The sequence below is a fragment of the Anoplopoma fimbria genome, chromosome 3 (assembly GCF_027596085.1).
Source record: "Anoplopoma fimbria isolate UVic2021 breed Golden Eagle Sablefish chromosome 3, Afim_UVic_2022, whole genome shotgun sequence".
Lineage (NCBI taxonomy): Eukaryota > Metazoa > Chordata > Actinopteri > Perciformes > Anoplopomatidae > Anoplopoma > Anoplopoma fimbria.
In genome coordinates, this window is record NC_072451.1 from 304,593 (window position 1) to 321,200 (window position 16,608).

The window sequence follows — 16,608 nt, forward strand, 5'->3', positions numbered from 1 at the left end:
GGAGGTATGATGGTATGGAGGTATGATGGTATGGAGGTATAGAGGTATGATGGTATGGAGGTATGATGGTATGGAGGTATGATGGTATGGAGGTATGATGGTATGGAGGTATGATGGTATGGAGGTATGGATGGTATGATGGATGGTGATGGTATGGAGGTATGATGGTATGGAGGGATGGTATGATGGTATGATGGTATGGATGGTATGATGGTATGGAGGATGGTATGGATGGTATGATGGTATGATGGTATATGATGGTATGGAGGTATGGATGGTATGATGGTATGGTGGTATGATGGTATGGAGGTATGATGGTATGGTAGTATGATGGTATGGAGGTATGATGGTATGGTGGTATGATGGTATGGAGGTATGATGGTATGGTAGTATGATGGTATGATGGTATGGTATGATGGTATGGAGGTATGATGGTATGGAGGTATGATGGTATGGAGGTATGGTATGATGGTATGGTATGATGGTATGGATGGTATGATGGTATGGAGGTATGATGGTATGGAGGTATGATGGTATGTATGATGGTATGATGGTATGGAGGTATGATGGTATGATGGTATGGATGGTATATGATGGTATGGTATGATGGTATGGAGGTATGATGGTATGATGGTATGGAGGTATGATGGTATGGTGGTATGATGGTATAATGGTATGATGGTATGGAGGTATGATGGTATGATGGTATGGTGGTATGATGGTATGGAGGTATGATGGTATGATGGTATGGTGGTATGATGGTATGGAGGTATGATGGTATGGAGGTATGATGGTATGATGGTATGGAGGTATGATGGTATGATGGTATGGAGGTATGGATGGTATGATGGTATGGTATGGAGGTATGATGGATGGTATGATGGTGGAGGTATGATGGTATGGAGGTATGATGGATGGTATGATGGTATGGAGGTATGATGGTATGGATGGTATGATGGTATATGATGGTATATGATGGTATGATGGTATGATGGTATATGGATGGTATGGTATGGATGATGGTATGATGGTAGGTATGATGGTATGGAGGTATGATGGTATGGAGGTATGATGGTATGGTATGGATGATGGTATGATGGTATGGAGGTATGATGGTATGGAGGTATGATGGTATGGAGGTATGGAGGTATGATGGTATGGAGGTATGATGGTATGATGGTATGGAGGTATGATGGTATGGAGGTATGATGGTATGGATGGTATGGATGGTATGGATGGTATGATGGTATGGATGGTATGATGGTATGATGGTATGATGGTATGGGTATGATGGTATAATGGTATGATGGTATGGATGGTATGATATGGAGGTATGGATGGTATGGTGGTATGATGGTATGGTGGTATGATGGTATGGAGGTATGATGGTATGGAGGTATGATGGTATGGTGGTATGATGGTATAATGGTATGGTAGTATGATGGTATATGATGGTATGATGGATGGTATGGGTATGATGGTATGGAGGTATGGAGGTATGATGGTATGATGGTATGATGGTATGATGGTATGGTAGTATGATGGTATAATGGTATGATGGTATAATGGAATGGTATGATGGTATGATGGTATGGAGGTATGGAGGTATGATGGTATGGTGGTATGATGGTATGGAGGTATGATGGTATGATGGTATGATGGTATGGAGGTATGATGGTATGGAGGTATGATGGTATGGTATGGTATGATGGTATAATGGTATGGTATGGATGGTATGGATGGTGATGGTATGGATGGTATATGGTATGGTATGATGGTATGATGGTATGGAGGTATGGATGGTATGATGGTATGGTGGTATGATGGTATGGAGGTATGATGGTATGGAGGTATGATGGTATGGTGGTATGGAGGTATGATGGTATGGAGGTATGATGGTATGGTATGGAGGTATGATGGTATGGTAGTATGATGGTATGATGGTATGATGGTATGGTGGTATGGAGGTATGATGGTATGGTAGTATGATGGTATAATGGTATGATGGTATGGAGGTATGGTATGGTGGTATGATGGTATGGAGGTATGATGGTATGGTAGTATGATGGTATGGTAGTATGATGGTATAATGGTATGGTGGTATGATGGTATGGAGGTATGATGGTATGGTGGTATGGTAGTATGATGGTATGGTAGTATGATGGTATAATGGTATGGTGGTATGATGGTATGGAGGTACAGAGGTATGGTGGACACTGTTTATATAATTATATAAACACAGTGTTTATATAAGGTTACACTCATAAATCACTATTTAGTCAGTTAATCATTGGGTGTAACAATAAAAAGGCATGAATCATAAGTAATATCCATAATGAATACAGTTCATACCAGAGATATACCAGGTAAACAGAAAGAAGTGTTCATGTTGTGTTCAGTAGTGTTCATGTTCATGTAGTGTTCATCAGTGTTCAGTGTTAGTGTGCGTACCGCTGAGACTGTCACCGCCATGCAGCCGCTCCCTGCCCCGGGCTAAACACACATTTATAGATTTATATTATTATATATATGTATTTATATTATTATATTTTATTATATTTATTGTTCTGTTTCTGTCTCCGCTCTCTGACCTGCAGTGGCACTTCCGCATTACGACACTTCCTCTGTGAGGAGCTTCAAAATAAAAGACTGGAGGATTTATGGACAAAAACTCTTTACTGCAGTAAAAGTACTGATACCACAGTGTAGAAATACTCTGTTAAAGTAAAAGTACTGATACCACAGTGTAGAAATACTCTGTTAAAGTAAAAGTACTGATACCACAGTGTAGAAATACTCTGTTAAAGTAAAAGTACTGATACCACAGTGTAGAAATACTCTGTTAAAGTAAAAGTACTGATACCACAGTGTAGAAATACTCTGTTAAAGTAAAAGTACTGATACCAGTGTAGAAATACTCTGTAAGAGTATGCATTATGCAGAAAGATATCCATTATATTTCTGGTGTATGAATATTGAAGCATGAATGTGTTCCTCATGGTGATGGAGCTGGTAAAATGTTAACCATTTGCAGTACACAAACTTTCCCTCATTACATAAAACAATCTAATAATTCACTTGTTTGTTCTGTCTGTGTAAACTGTTTAATTAAAGATCTCATTGAACTTTAAAAGGTTGATTTATTATTGATTTATTTCTCTGACTTTATTCAAATTATTAAAACATTTGACTCATGAACACATATACACATTATTGTTATTACACATAATGTTCCAGCAGACACTCTGCTGGAACATTAAATAGCAAGCCATCAATACGGATCAATAACTCATCAGTACGGATCAATAACTCATCAATACCGACCAATAACTCATCAATACGGATCAATAACTCATCAATACGGATCAATAACTCATCAATACCGACCAATAACTCATCAATACGGATCAATAACTCATCAATACCGACCAATAACTCATCAATACGGATCAATAACTCATCAGTACGGATCAATAACTCATCAATACCGACCAATAACTCATCAATAACTCATCAATACTGACCAATAACTCATCAATACGGATCAATAACTCATCAATACGGATCAATAACTCATCAGTACGGATCAATAACTCATCAATACCGACCAATAACTCATCAATACGGATCAATAACTCATCAGTACGGATCAATAACTCATCAATACCGACCAATAACTCATCAATAACTCATCAATACCGACCAATAACTCATCAATACGGATCAATAACTCATCAATACGGATCAATAACTCATCAATACGGATCAATAACTCATCAGTACGGATCAATAACTCATCAATACCGACCAATAACTCATCAATACAGATCAATAACTCATCAATACGGATCAATAACTCATCAATACGGATCAATACGGATCAATAACTCATCAATACGGATCAATAACTCATCAATACCGATCAATAACTCATCAATACCGATCAATAACTCATCAATACCGATCAATAACTCATCAATACCGATCAATAACTCATCAATACCGATCAATAACTCATCAATACCGATCAGCACGGACTGAGCTGCTTTAATCCACCACATGCTAACATTAGCTTTTATTATAGCATTCAGTTACCACGGCGACAGCGACGAAGCTGATGATGAAGACAAAGTCATCGTTCATCCATCGGTGGTTCTACTGAGAGGTCCAGGTTCTAAGGCCACGACAACCTTCACTGAGGGACCAACTGGAACCAGAGAACACAGGGTCCAGATCTAGAACCTTAAACAGTAGAAGTAGAACTCAGAGAAATGTTCTAGATGTCAATGAGGGTTCTGTTGAAGACTACCGCCGGCGGCCGACCAGCAGACGTTCTGCTGCTGAGAGGAAGTACGTTTCCGTACCAGCAGGTGGCGGTTCTCCGTTTCCTCAGACCAACTGGTCCTGTACCAGCTGGTTCTCACCAATCAGCTTCTGTTTCTCTTCTCCTGCACTGATTCGCTAAAGCTCAACAGCCAATCAGAGGGATTTCCCTCACCGACGGCTCCGCCCACGATTCAACACGCTGAAGTGGCCTTGAACTCCCGGCCCACTGCCGACGGTGCACCACCCGCTCCGCCCGCAGTGTCCGGGCCTTTACAGACCGTAGAACCCTTAGAAGTGTGAACGATTGAGAAAAAAGGTTCCTAAAAAGGACTCAATGAAATGGTTCCAGGAGTCAGAGCGGGTTACATCTTACTCAATGAGCGGGTTCTAGTTTACTCAATGAAAGGGTTCTAGGAGTCAGAGCGGGTTCTAGGAATCAGAGCAGGTTCTAGGAGTCAGAGTGTCTAGGAGTCAAAGCGAGTTATATCTTACTCAATGAGCGGGTTCTAGTTTACTCAATGAAAGGGTTCTAGGAGTCAGAGTGGGTTCTAGGAGTCAGAGCAGGTTCTAGGAGTCAGAGTGTGTTCTAGGAGTCAAAGCGAGTTATATCTTACTCAATGAGCGGGTTCTAGTTTACTCAATGAAAGGGTTCTAGGAGTCAGAGCGGGTTCTAGGAGTCAGAGCAGGTTCTAGGAGTCAAAGCGAGTTATATCTTACTCAATGAGCGGGTTCTAGTTTACTCAATAAAAGGGTTCTAGGAGTCAAAGCGAGTTATATCTTACTCAATGAGCGGGTTCTAGGAGTCAGAGCAGGTTCTGGGAGTCAAAGCGAGTTCCAGTTAACTCAATGAGATGATTCTAGTTTACTCAGTGAGTGGGTTCTCAGAATCAGAGCGGGTTCTAGGAGTCAGAGCGGGTTCTAGTTTGTGAGGAACAGAAGGGTCGGGAGGTTTGATGTCCGTGGACAACACTGACGTCTGAACATTAGTTCTTAATCCCGGGGTTCAAACCGCCGGCTTCTGTTTTCTGACGGCTGTTGCTCTGCAGCGCCGCATTGAGCTGATCTCAGGTCGGGTTCCACTGATTCATGTCGCAGTGGAAGAACAACATGACGGCTGAAGTTAAAACGAGGAGATCCCCTTAAGAAGAAGAAAGCAGAAGAGAACAGAAGAGAACCAAAGAGAACAGAAGAGAACAGAAGAGAACCCGCTCCGACCTTCCTGCTCAGAGGTCTGATCTGGAGATCACAGATTGATTTTCATATTTGAAGACATGTTCAGCTGTAGAATATTTATTAACAGCCCGGTTCCTCACAAGGAAGGCCTTAGACGGAACCCAGTGTTCTGCAGTTGTTACAAACATTCATAAACTGTGTGATGGTTCCACGAGGTTCTAGAACCATGCGGAGGTCAGTGTGATGGTCTCCACTGCGATGATGGAGAACCCTAGAGAACCAAAGTTCTGGCGGGCGGGTTGGTGGAGGATGGTGGTCGCTCACAGAAGTGGATGATATGTGAGATACATGTGAGAGTAATGGGTCAGAATCCATCCCCGGGTTCTAGAAAGGCATTCCTCCAGAGATCTGGCGGGCCACCTGGTCCTCCTGGCTCTCCTCCTTGTCCTTCCTCTCCCGGTTCCAGTCCTTTAGACCCTCGGGCAGCGTGGTGTCCTCGTCCGAGCCTCCGGTTCCCTCCACAAAGTCCTCGTACGTCGACTTCTCTACGAATGGACGTTTGCCCAGCAGCTCCTCCATGTCGCTCTTACTTAGAACCTCCTTCTCCAGCAGCCGCAGCGCCACCTGCAGGACGACACAGGTACACAGAGAACAGGAGGCTCAGTGCTGGCAGGCATGAAAACGGGTCAGTGGTGAAAAAGGTGAGAAGGATATTATCCCTCTAGGGGGGTCCGGGGGGTCCTCCCCCGGTAGAAAAATTTGAATATTCCATATTTTTTATTGGCAAAAACACACAATTGTATGAATTATCCATTATTGACATGAGGGAAAACCGCCCCCAGTTGCGTGAGGGAACCCTGCGAACAGCTGGAGCTCAGGCGCAGTGTTTACCAACGGACTTCACTGCACTACGCTGAGTAGGAGTAACTACTACAAAAATGAATATGATCAAACCCAAGAACGAGTCCACAATCTTTTCTTCTTTTTCGTCTCTGAGCAGAGGACCGCCGGCATAATGCCTAGGCGCGTCGTTAGACCTGGGCATTCGAGGCTATAGCCCCGGATCTTTTGGGAATAGCCCCGGATCGCTGTGCCGTAAAAAAAACCAACATAATGCTGAAAATAGCCCCGTAGAGTTTACTTCTTTATGATTGAATTACCAGCAGCCACAGATGCAACATTGTAGCGAGTGAAAACCGCAAAATTCTGCCGTGTCCATGTATGGGCAGATTTAGAATAATTTGTTGCAAAATGTTGCAAATTCAGCCCAGGTCGGCCTTGAACTGCGATTGGTCAGAAAGACGCAACAGCTAATGACAACATTGAACTCTCATGCAGGCTCGAACAGAGACACACAAACACACACACACACACACACACATAGTTTTTCACCCACTCCGTATCCAGCTTCTTCCACGCTTAAAGCACCCAGGCTACTATGCGGCGAGCTGGGGCTCTCATGGTCTCCCCTTCGATGTATTCCTTGCTCGCATCCAGTTGTCATACGATTCATGCAGACTGGTTTTGAACGGCTGATTCCACCTACTTTGCGTGTGCCGTGTTTTCCCCTCGATGTGGCGAAGCTGTATGGTTATGCTGTTGAGAGCTTAAATAAATGCACTATATAAGTTGACTATGAATAATTATTGAAGTTTAACAATTTGTTCAGCAAATTTGACAACTGACAGATGCAATATTGTAGCCAGTGAAAATCGCAAAATTCGGACTTGTACATTAATGGGCAAATTTAGAATCGCATTGCAATTCTCCGCCCGATCGATCTTATATGTTGACAACAAAATATTTGTAAATAGTTTTGTAAATAAACTTCCAAAGCTTTAAAAATCCTATTTGGTATTTTATTGGTCCTGTGCAAAGTAAACAACGTACAAAGTAAATAAGGTCCAAAGTCAAACCGAGTAGTGTTTCCGGAAATGATTTTGTTAGAGGACCAATCACAGCCCTTACCGTCTCTGTTGCGTCGACTGATATATTGGATGCGCACGTAAACTACGGAAAGGTTCTCCGACAGGCTCTCCGTGTCTAGAGTAAAGCACTTTACGGAGGACTATAAACTGGCCGGCCTCTGAACCTACCCCCCCAAAATATTTTTTCATCGAATCTACACGATTCACGGAGGTCACCTATTTTGGTTTCAAAACGGCGAATTTCGCCGAAAGGTGAGTGATTTTCATGCCTGGCTGGTTCTACTCTATGAGAACACCAGATGGAGAATGACCTAGAACCCTGCCTGTCTGGGTTTTACCACCACTGGAGAACCTAACCCTTTCTCTCACATATATCTAGAACACAGAACAGGGTCAGAATGATCTCCGGTACCTTCTCCACCTCGGGCTTCTTGTCACTCAGCAGTCGGTGGGTTCTCTGGTGCGCCTCGGAGATGAGGATTCGAACCTCGCTGTCGATGAGACGAGCCGTGGCTTCGCTGTACGGTTTCTCCAGAACCATCTCACCCTGCCGGGGGAGGTCGAAGGACACCTGACCCACCTTCTCATTCATCCCGAACTGAACGATCTGCAGCGGAAACAGGAAGCAGGGGTCAGACAGGAAACAGGAAGCAGGAAACAGGGAGCAGGAAACAGGGAGCAGGACGCAGGAAACAGGGAGCAGGAAACAGGGAGCAGGAAACAGGGAGCAGGAAACAGGGAGCAGGAAACAGGGAGCAGGAAACAGGGAGCAGGAAACAGGGAGCAGGACGCAGGAAACAGGGAGCAGGAAACAGGGAACAGGACGCAGGAAACAGGACACAGGACACAGGGAACAGGGAACAGGGAACAGGGAACAGGGAACAGGGAACAGGAAACAGGACACAGGGAGCAGGAAACAGGGAACAGGAAACAGGACACAGGGAACAGGAAACAGGGAACAGGAAACAGGACACAGGGAACCGGAAACAGGGAACAGGACACAGGGAACAGGAAACAGGGAACAGGACACAGGGAACAGGACACAGGGAACAGGGAACAGGACACAGGGAACAGGGAACAGGAAACAGGGAGCAGGAAACAGGGAACAGGACACAGGGAACAGGAATCAGGAAGCATGAATAATCCAGAAAGAGATTCTTGTGCCAGAGTCTGTATGACCTCTGACCTGTGCATAGATGCTCTGCGTGACCTCTGACCTGTGCATAAATGCTCTGCGTGACCTCTGACCTGTGCATAGATGCTCTGCCTGACCTCTGACCTGTGCATAAATGCTCTGCGTGACCTCTGACCTGTGCATAGATGCTCTGCCTGACCTCTGACCTGTGCATAGATGCTCTGTGTGACCTCTGACCTGTGCGTAGTGTGACCTCTGACCTGTGCGTAGGCGCTCTGCGTGACCTTTCGGAGGTCGTCCTGAGCTCCCGTGGTGATCCGTCCGAAGAAGATCTCCTCAGAGACTCGGCCTCCCAGAGTCATACACATGCGGTCCAGCAGCTGCTCTTTGGTGTACAGGTACTGCTCTTTGGGCAGGTACTGAGCGTAACCCAGACCCTTCCCTCTGGGGATGATGGACACCTGCACATGTAACAACATGGTAACAACATGGTAACAACATGATAACAACTGTCACCGCTCACTGCACGACGACTCATGGGTATTACAGTCACATGGCATCATGAGCCTGTAACAGGAGGAAGAAGAACAGGAAGCGTGACCTTCAGCAGAGGGTCGGCGTGCTCCAGGAACCATCCTGCGACGGCGTGACCGGCCTCGTGATACGCCACTGTCTTCTTCTCCTCCGGCTGTAGGACCTGAGTCTTCTTCTCCAGACCTGCAGCACAGACATGATCACCTACAGGACTCCATCAGAACGAGGCCTTTCCAGGTCCACATCACATCGGCTACGAGTGAACCTGATTATTAACATAACCTTCACCTGAACCTCTGACGAAGAAGAGGAAGGAGAAGAAGATAGAGAAGAAGAATGAGAAGAAGAATGAGAAGGAGGAGAAGGGGAAGAAGAAAAAGAAAATAGAGAAGAAGATATAAAAGAAGATGAAGAAGAAGAAGAGAAGATGAATGAGAAAAAGAAGGAGAAGGGGAAGAAGGAGAAGAAGAAAAAGAAAATAGAGAAGAAGATAGAGAAGAAAAAAGAAGGAGAAGAAGGAGAAGAAGAAGGAGAAGAAGAAGGGGAAGAAGAATGAGAAGGAGGAGAAGAAGAAGGAGAAGAAGAAGGGGAAGAAGAATGAGAAGGAGGAGAAGAAGAATTCGGAGAAGAGATCCACAAATCATTCATGTGAGGAAGGTTACATCCTCCTCATCATCACCTCATGTGTCCAGCTCTTCATCATCTGTTCTTATGTGTACACGTTGTGATTGGCTCTCTGAACATCAATGCTAACTAATGACCTGTCTCCTGATTGGTCAGAACCCTTACCTCCACCAGCCAATAGGATCAATAGATCTCACCTCCTATCACCCTCTCGATGGCCTGCTCAAAGTGCTTCTGGTTGATGGCGTCTGAAAGGTGTCGAGCGGCGATCAGAGCCGCCTCGTTACAGACGTTGGCGATGTCGGCACCTGGCAGACGGAGAGCAGGGAGAGGAAACCCGGTGAGAGGGAGGGGGCGGCGGCTTGACGGACGAGACGTCACGCAGCGTTTTTACCTGAGAACCCAGGTGTGAGGGCGGCCATCTTCCTGGCCAGAGCGTCTTTGTCCAAGTCCACCTCCAGCTTCAGAGGACGCAGGTGGACTTTAAAGATGGACGCTCGACCTTTGATATCGGGATGACCTGAGACACAGAGACACAGACTGATTCTACTGTATCTATTGTTTCTACTGATTCAACTGCATATATTGTATCTATTATTCTACTGATTCTGTTTCTATTGCTCTACTGAATATATTGTTCTACTGAATATATTGTTCTACTGATTCTACTGTTTCTATTGTATCAATTGTTTCTACTGATTCTACTGTATCTATTGTTTCTACTTTATCTATTGTTTCTACTGTTTCTCACCGATGTAGATCTGCCGGTCGAAGCGTCCGGGTCTCATTAGAGCCGGGTCCAGGATGTCCGGTCTGTTGGTTCCTGCTAGAACCACAACGTTGGTCGCTGTGTTGAACCCTGAAGCACAGAGAGGAGAGAGTCGCTCCTTTAGTTCCTCACATGAATGAACACCAACGGAGAGGAGGAGCTACCGGTTCCTTCAGAGAGAACATGAGGAGGTGATCAATAACGATATATCGGTATCCTACCACCTCTTATTACTGCCCGCCCCCGCCCCCACCCTCGCCTCAGAGGTCCCGGTCCCACACTCGCCTCAGAGGACCCGGTCCCACCCTCGCCTCAGAGGACCCGGTCCCATCTCAGAGGACCCGGTCCCACCCTCGCCTCAGAGGTCCCACCCTCAGAGGACCCGGCCTCAGAGGACCCGGTCCCACCCTCGCCTCAGAGGACCCGGTCCCACCTCGCCTCAGAGGGACCCGGTCCCACCTCGCCTCAGAGGACCCGGTCCCACCCTCGCCTCAGAGGACCCGGTCCCACCTCAGAGGACCCAGAGGTCCCCCCCAGAGGACCCGGTCAGAGGTCCCACCCCCGCCTCAGAGGACCCGGTCCCACCCCCGCCTCAGAGGACCCGGTCCCTTGGAGGTCTCCATGATTCCCGTCACTCACCGTCCATCTCCACCAGCAGCTGGTTCAGCGTGTTCTCCTGCTCGCTCTGTCCTCCGAAGTTTCCTCGTCCTCGCTTCCGTCCCACGGCGTCGATCTCGTCGATGAAGAGGATGCAGGGCGCGTTCTTCCTCGCCATGACGAACAGATCTCTGACCTGCACAGGAAGTGACATCGGATGAGGTCAAAGGTCAACCCGCTGCTGCTCTGATAGATACTGATCCCAGATTACGGTTCTTACTGTGTTGGACGTGTTGGAGGTCAACATAACTCCAGAACTCAGTCAGGTGAAATGTGTAACGGTTTGTGTAACTAGTTTCCTCACGGTGAACTCTCACAAAAGGGTGAAGCTATTTTAAACGACACGATTGTTTTCTTTTCATCTCCAGCCACTCTAATCATTTCCACTCACCAACGGAGGTCAAAACAGATCGATGTGTGTGTGTGTGTCTCTCACCCTGGCGGGGCCGACGCCCACAAACATCTCCAGGAACTCGGAGCCGTTGACGGTGATGAACGGTACATTGGCCTCACCGGCCGTTGCTTTGGCCAGAAGAGTCTTTCCTGTTCCTGGAGGACCCGTCAAGATGGCTCCCTGCACACATCAAAACAACCATTAACTGCTAAACCCCCATCCTTAGAGGTCCGGGTCCCGTCTTGGGATCCGGCCCCGGCCCTCACCTCGGGGATCCGGACCACGCCCTCACCTTGGGGATTTTGGCGCCCAGGTCTTCGTACTGTTTGGGGTTCTTCAGGAAGTTGACGAACTCCATGATCTCCAGCTTGGCCTCCTCGCAGCCCGCCACGTCTTTGAACTTCACATCGATTTCGTCTTTCAGTAGCTTCGCTGTTGTCTCGCTGACGCTGAACAACCCGCCCATCCCCCGGCCGGGACGCCCCGCCCCCGCCGGGCCCCGCCGCAGCATGAACAGCAGGAAGCCAATGATGAGCACCGTGGGGAGCATGCTCAGTAGGAAGGTGCTGAGGAGGAAGGAAACATTAGAGCAGAAACCTCAGCCGGTATGAACCAGCGCTGTGTGGTGAACATAAGGTTCCTCACCCATCACTCTCGGTGGAATAAACCACCGGCAGTCTGTTCTCCCCCTCGATGCCGAGCTCGTACTGAGCCGTCTCCAGATTCCTCTCAAAGGTGTCCACACTGCCAATGTTGAACCACACATACTGCTGAAAGAGACAAAGAAACAGACTGAATCTCCTGCTTCCCGTTCCGTCTCACACTTCTGTGAAATGACGGACTGACTGTTTCCCTGAAACGCTGATGGAAGGGGCCGATCCTCAGAGTGGACTGAGTCTACGTCTGACATGGTTAACTTCATGTGTGTGCTCGGATTGTTTGACTGTCAAACTGCCACATGAGCAAATGAGTGTGGGAGGAAGTAGAATAATAAACAAAGCATTAACTTCAATTTAACATCAAACAGCAGCTGATTTAAAGTGGAACTCACCCCGTCCACCGGCGTCTTCCCCGGAGAGAACACCACTTTAACATAACGCTTGTTGACCACCTCCAACCGGTCCACCTGATGAACGAAACAAACCCACTGTAATATAGATACTGTTACATAAGAATGTACCAACAGTCTGAGGTATGGTATCACATTTAAAGTTTAACTAAATGAACAACGAACAGATTCACTCTGACAAACAGGATTTAGAAGGAAATCTGAGTAAGTTTCAAAAAACAACTTCAGTTTAAAATAATTAACTCAGAATAAACAAACTTCAGATTTAGAGTTTTCTCAAGAAACGGATTTACAGATTAACAATGTAAACAAATGATCAGGTGAGCAGGTCCGATGGGACTTCATAGGGATCAGATCAATGGTGTTTAAGGTGTCCTCCTCACCACTCCTTTGGACAGGTAGTTGTTGACAAAGTCTTTCCAGGTGACCTCTCGTCCTCCGTCCCTGAAGAAGAAAAAATAGGTGACGGTGGTCCAGAACGCTGCTCCGCTCAGGACGTACATCCGAAACTCTTTATCATCCCAGGGAACATCGCCCTGAAACAAACAAAACCTGACATGAGCGTCACACCACCTGGTGAGCACAGGTGAGCAGGTGGAGCCTGAGTCACACTGACCTTCTGCAGACGGCTGTACCAATGTGACTCCTCCCTACGGCCTCCTCGTTTTCCATGTCCTCCTCCACCTGCTCCTCCTCCTGATGCTCCTCCTCCTCCTCCTCCTCCACCTGCACCTCCTCCTGATGCACCCCCCCCTGATGCACCTCCTCCTGATGCACCTCCTCCTTCTCCTCCTCCACCTGCTCCTCCTCCTGATGCAGCACTCCCGGAAGATCTCTGACCGTTAGCAGGTTTGTCCTCTGAGAAAAGAATAGACAATAATCCATCATTTAGGAGACAGTCAGTAGATGTCAATAGAAGTCGGTAGATGTCGTTGGATGTCAGTGGATGTCGTAGATGTCGGTAGAAGTCGGTAGAAGACGGTAGAAGTCGGTAGATGTCGGTAGAAGTCGGTAGAAGTCGGTGGATGTCGGTAGATGTCGGTGGATGTCGGTAGAAGTCGGTAGAAGTCGGTAGACGACGGTAGAAGTCGGTGGATGTCGGTAGAAGTCGGTAGACGACGGTAGAAGTCGGTAGATGTCGGTAGAAGTCGGTAGAAGACGGTAGAAGTCGGTGGATGTCGGTAGATTCTACCTTTGGTTGCTGCTTCGGCTTCACTGTTTTTTGCAGTTTTCTGACTTCCTGGAAAGTATTTCTCAAAACCTGAAGAAAAAAAACCCAGACATCACTGCATTGAAAACTCTTCGTTCGTAGTTCTATACTTGTGGACCGTCAGGGTCTAACCTGAGTCCAACCCTAAAACCAGGTCTGACCCCTCAAGCCACACCGAACAAAGATGTCCACACACACACACACACACACACACACACACACACACACACACACACACACACACACACACACACACACACACACACACACACACACACCTTTAGGTGGTCTGGAGTCCAGCCTCCTGTACACCCCCAGCAGGTCACTCAGCAGGCTCCGCCCCCTCTCTACCTGTCCCGCAGCGGTCGAACATGTCACCTGACAAACAGGAAGTATTCATAGTTACACCACATGTGTTCATAGTTAACCTGTGTTCATAGTTAACTGTTCATAGTTAACCTGTGTTCATAGTTAACCTGTGTTAATAGTTAACCTGTGTTCATAGTTAACCTGTGTTCATAGTTAACCTGTGTTCATAGTTAACCTGTATTAATAGTTAACCTGTGTTAATAGTTAACCTGTGTTAATAGTTAACCTGTGTTAATGTTAACCTGTGTTCATAGTTAATAGTTAACCTGTGTTCATAGTTAACCTGTGTTAATAGTTAACCTGTGTTAATAGTTAACCTGTGTTCATAGTTAACCTGTGTTCATAGTTAACCTGTGTTAATAGTTAACCTGTGTTAATAGTTAACCTGGTAAACAAGCATCACGTGTTTTGTATGAAGGTCACTGAACGTCAGTGACGTAACACACACGTCATTAAACACCTGCGTGCTCGCTGTCCCCTTGAGCACAGTTAGCATGTTAGCACAGTTAGCATGTTAGCACAGTTAGCATGTTAGCATGTCCTCCACCTACCCGCCGCGCCGGAGCCCTGCAGGGCAGCAGCCGGAAGGTGCTCGAGCAGCCGGCGGACAGCCGCAGGTAGCGGTGAGCCATCCTCCGGAGACACGGAGACCCTAGACGAGGAGCAGGACCAGTGTTTGTGTTCCGGAACCGCTCTGAGCCGCCATCTTTACTCTTCTTCTGCTGCTGCTGCTGCTGTACTGCCCCCTCAGGACGGAGGCCGCTACTACACCTACACCTGAACCAGGCCTAACTATAGACCTGAACCAGGCCTAACTATAGACCTGAACCAGGCCTAACTATAGACCTGAACCAGTCCTAACTATAAACCAGAACCAGTCCTAACTATAGACCAGAACCAGTCCTAACTATAGACCTGAACCAGTCCTAACTATAGACCTGAACCAGTCCTAACTATAGACCTGAACCAGTCCTAACTATAGACCTGAACCAGTCCTAACTATAGACCTGAACCAGTCCTAACTATAGACCTGAACCAGCTCTAACTATAGACCTGAACCAGTCCTAACTATAGACCTGAACCAGTCCTAACTATAAACCAGAACCAGTCCTAACTATAGACCTGAACCAGTCCTAACTATAGACCTGAACCAGCCCTAACTATAGACCTGAACCAGTCCTAACTATAGACCTGAACCACTATAGACCTGAACCAGCCCTAACTATAGACCTGAACCAGTCCTAACTATAGACCTGAACCAGCTCTAACTATAGACCTGAACCAGTCCTAACTATAGACCTGAAAGTCCTAACTATAGACCTGAACCAGTCCTAACTATAGACCAGAACCAGTGCTAACTATAGACCTGAACCAGTCCTAACTATAGACCAGAACCAGTCCTAACTATAGACCTGAACCAGTCCTAACTATAGACCTGAACCAGTCCTAACTATAAACCAGAACCAGTCCTAACTATAGACCTGAACCAGTCCTAACTATAGACCTGAACCAGCACCCACTATATATATTTAATATATATATATATATATATATATATATATTATATTATATACATATATATATTTATATAAAAAGCTCCCCCTATATGTATATATATATATATGTATATATATATATATATATATATATATATATATATATATACATATAGGGGCCAGTCTCGAAAATTGGGGGACCCGTCCCCCCCGGTTCCTACGCCCTTGTTTATATATAGATACATATATATTTATATATATAATATATATAAATATATATGTATCTATATATAAATATATATATATATATATATATATATATATATATATATATATATATATACATATATATGTATATATATATATATATATAAATATATATATATCTACATATCTACATATAAATATATATGTATAAATAACACAATGGAGGTCTACGAATGAGCTGTGGAGGGCAGCAACACGTAGGTGCTGCGTCTCGTCTGCCGCTCTGTGAGGAGAAGAAGAAGAAGCAGCAGCAGCAGCAGCAGAAGAAGCAGAAGAAGAAGAAGCCGGGACGCTGTCTGCGGGCTGTGTGGAGGAATGAAGCGGCTGACCGCTGACTGGTCCCCGGTGAACCCGCACTGTCAGCGGCCTCAGGTGTTTCAGCAGAGCGGAGCTACCGATGTGACTGAGCTATGAGGTAAACACAGCGTCCACCCGCAACCCGGGTCAGGTACCCGGCTAACAACCCGGCTAACAGCCCGGAGAGAGGGCACACCGATGCTAACAGGCTAATGGATCAGCTGGTGGAGGACCGGCGCTGACAGCTAGTTATGGTTAGCTTACAGCTAGCGTGTTAGCTTAGCCTGTAGCCTTGGTTAGCTTGTTAGTTTAGCCTGTAGCCTTGGTTAGCTTGTTAGTTTAGCCTGTAGCCTTGGTTAG

General features: G+C 46.2%; 1 protein-coding gene across 3 annotated transcripts; it reads right to left on the reverse strand.

Annotated features, from left to right (window-relative positions):
- Nucleotides 1-3,139: 3,139 nt before the first annotated feature.
- On the reverse strand, nucleotides 3,140-14,885 carry afg3l2 (AFG3-like AAA ATPase 2). Of its 3 annotated transcripts, XR_008533577.1 has the most exons (18): nucleotides 14,740-14,885; nucleotides 14,098-14,197; nucleotides 13,802-13,870; nucleotides 13,226-13,467; nucleotides 12,993-13,145; nucleotides 12,592-12,666; nucleotides 12,186-12,310; nucleotides 11,833-12,106; nucleotides 11,583-11,720; nucleotides 11,129-11,282; nucleotides 10,472-10,579; nucleotides 10,115-10,240; nucleotides 9,918-10,028; nucleotides 9,164-9,279; nucleotides 8,823-9,023; nucleotides 7,840-8,034; nucleotides 3,721-6,123; nucleotides 3,140-3,688 (listed from the first exon to the last, which is right to left on the reverse strand). XR_008533577.1 is itself a non-coding variant. In XM_054627426.1 (17 exons), the coding sequence occupies exons 1-17, from the start codon at nucleotides 14,818-14,820 to the stop codon at nucleotides 5,884-5,886; spliced, it is 2,505 nt and encodes an 834-aa protein (XP_054483401.1). In that variant the 5' UTR covers nucleotides 14,821-14,885; the 3' UTR covers nucleotides 3,140-5,883. The 3 variants fall into 3 exon arrangements, 2 of the variants coding, with proteins under 2 accessions (XP_054483401.1, XP_054483395.1); XM_054627426.1 differs by having other exon boundaries at nucleotides 3,140-6,123; nucleotides 12,186-12,307; XM_054627420.1 differs by having other exon boundaries at nucleotides 3,140-6,123.
- Nucleotides 14,886-16,608: the final 1,723 nt, after the last annotated feature.

What these genes read in the sequence shown, in the direction of transcription:
- afg3l2 (XM_054627420.1), bottom strand. Translation starts at nt 14,820, where the DNA reads ATGGCTCACCGCTACCTGCGGCTGTCCGCCGGCTGCTCGAGCACCTTC. An exon ending in TGGGCGTCGGCCCCGCCAGG is followed by an intron (nt 11,283 to 11,582) that starts GTGAGAGACACA and finishes CTTCCTGTGCAG; the next exon opens with GTCAGAGATCTGTTCGTCAT. An exon ending in CCTCACACCTGGGTTCTCAG is followed by an intron (nt 10,029 to 10,114) that starts GTAAAAACGCTG and finishes TCCGTCTGCCAG; the next exon opens with GTGCCGACATCGCCAACGTC.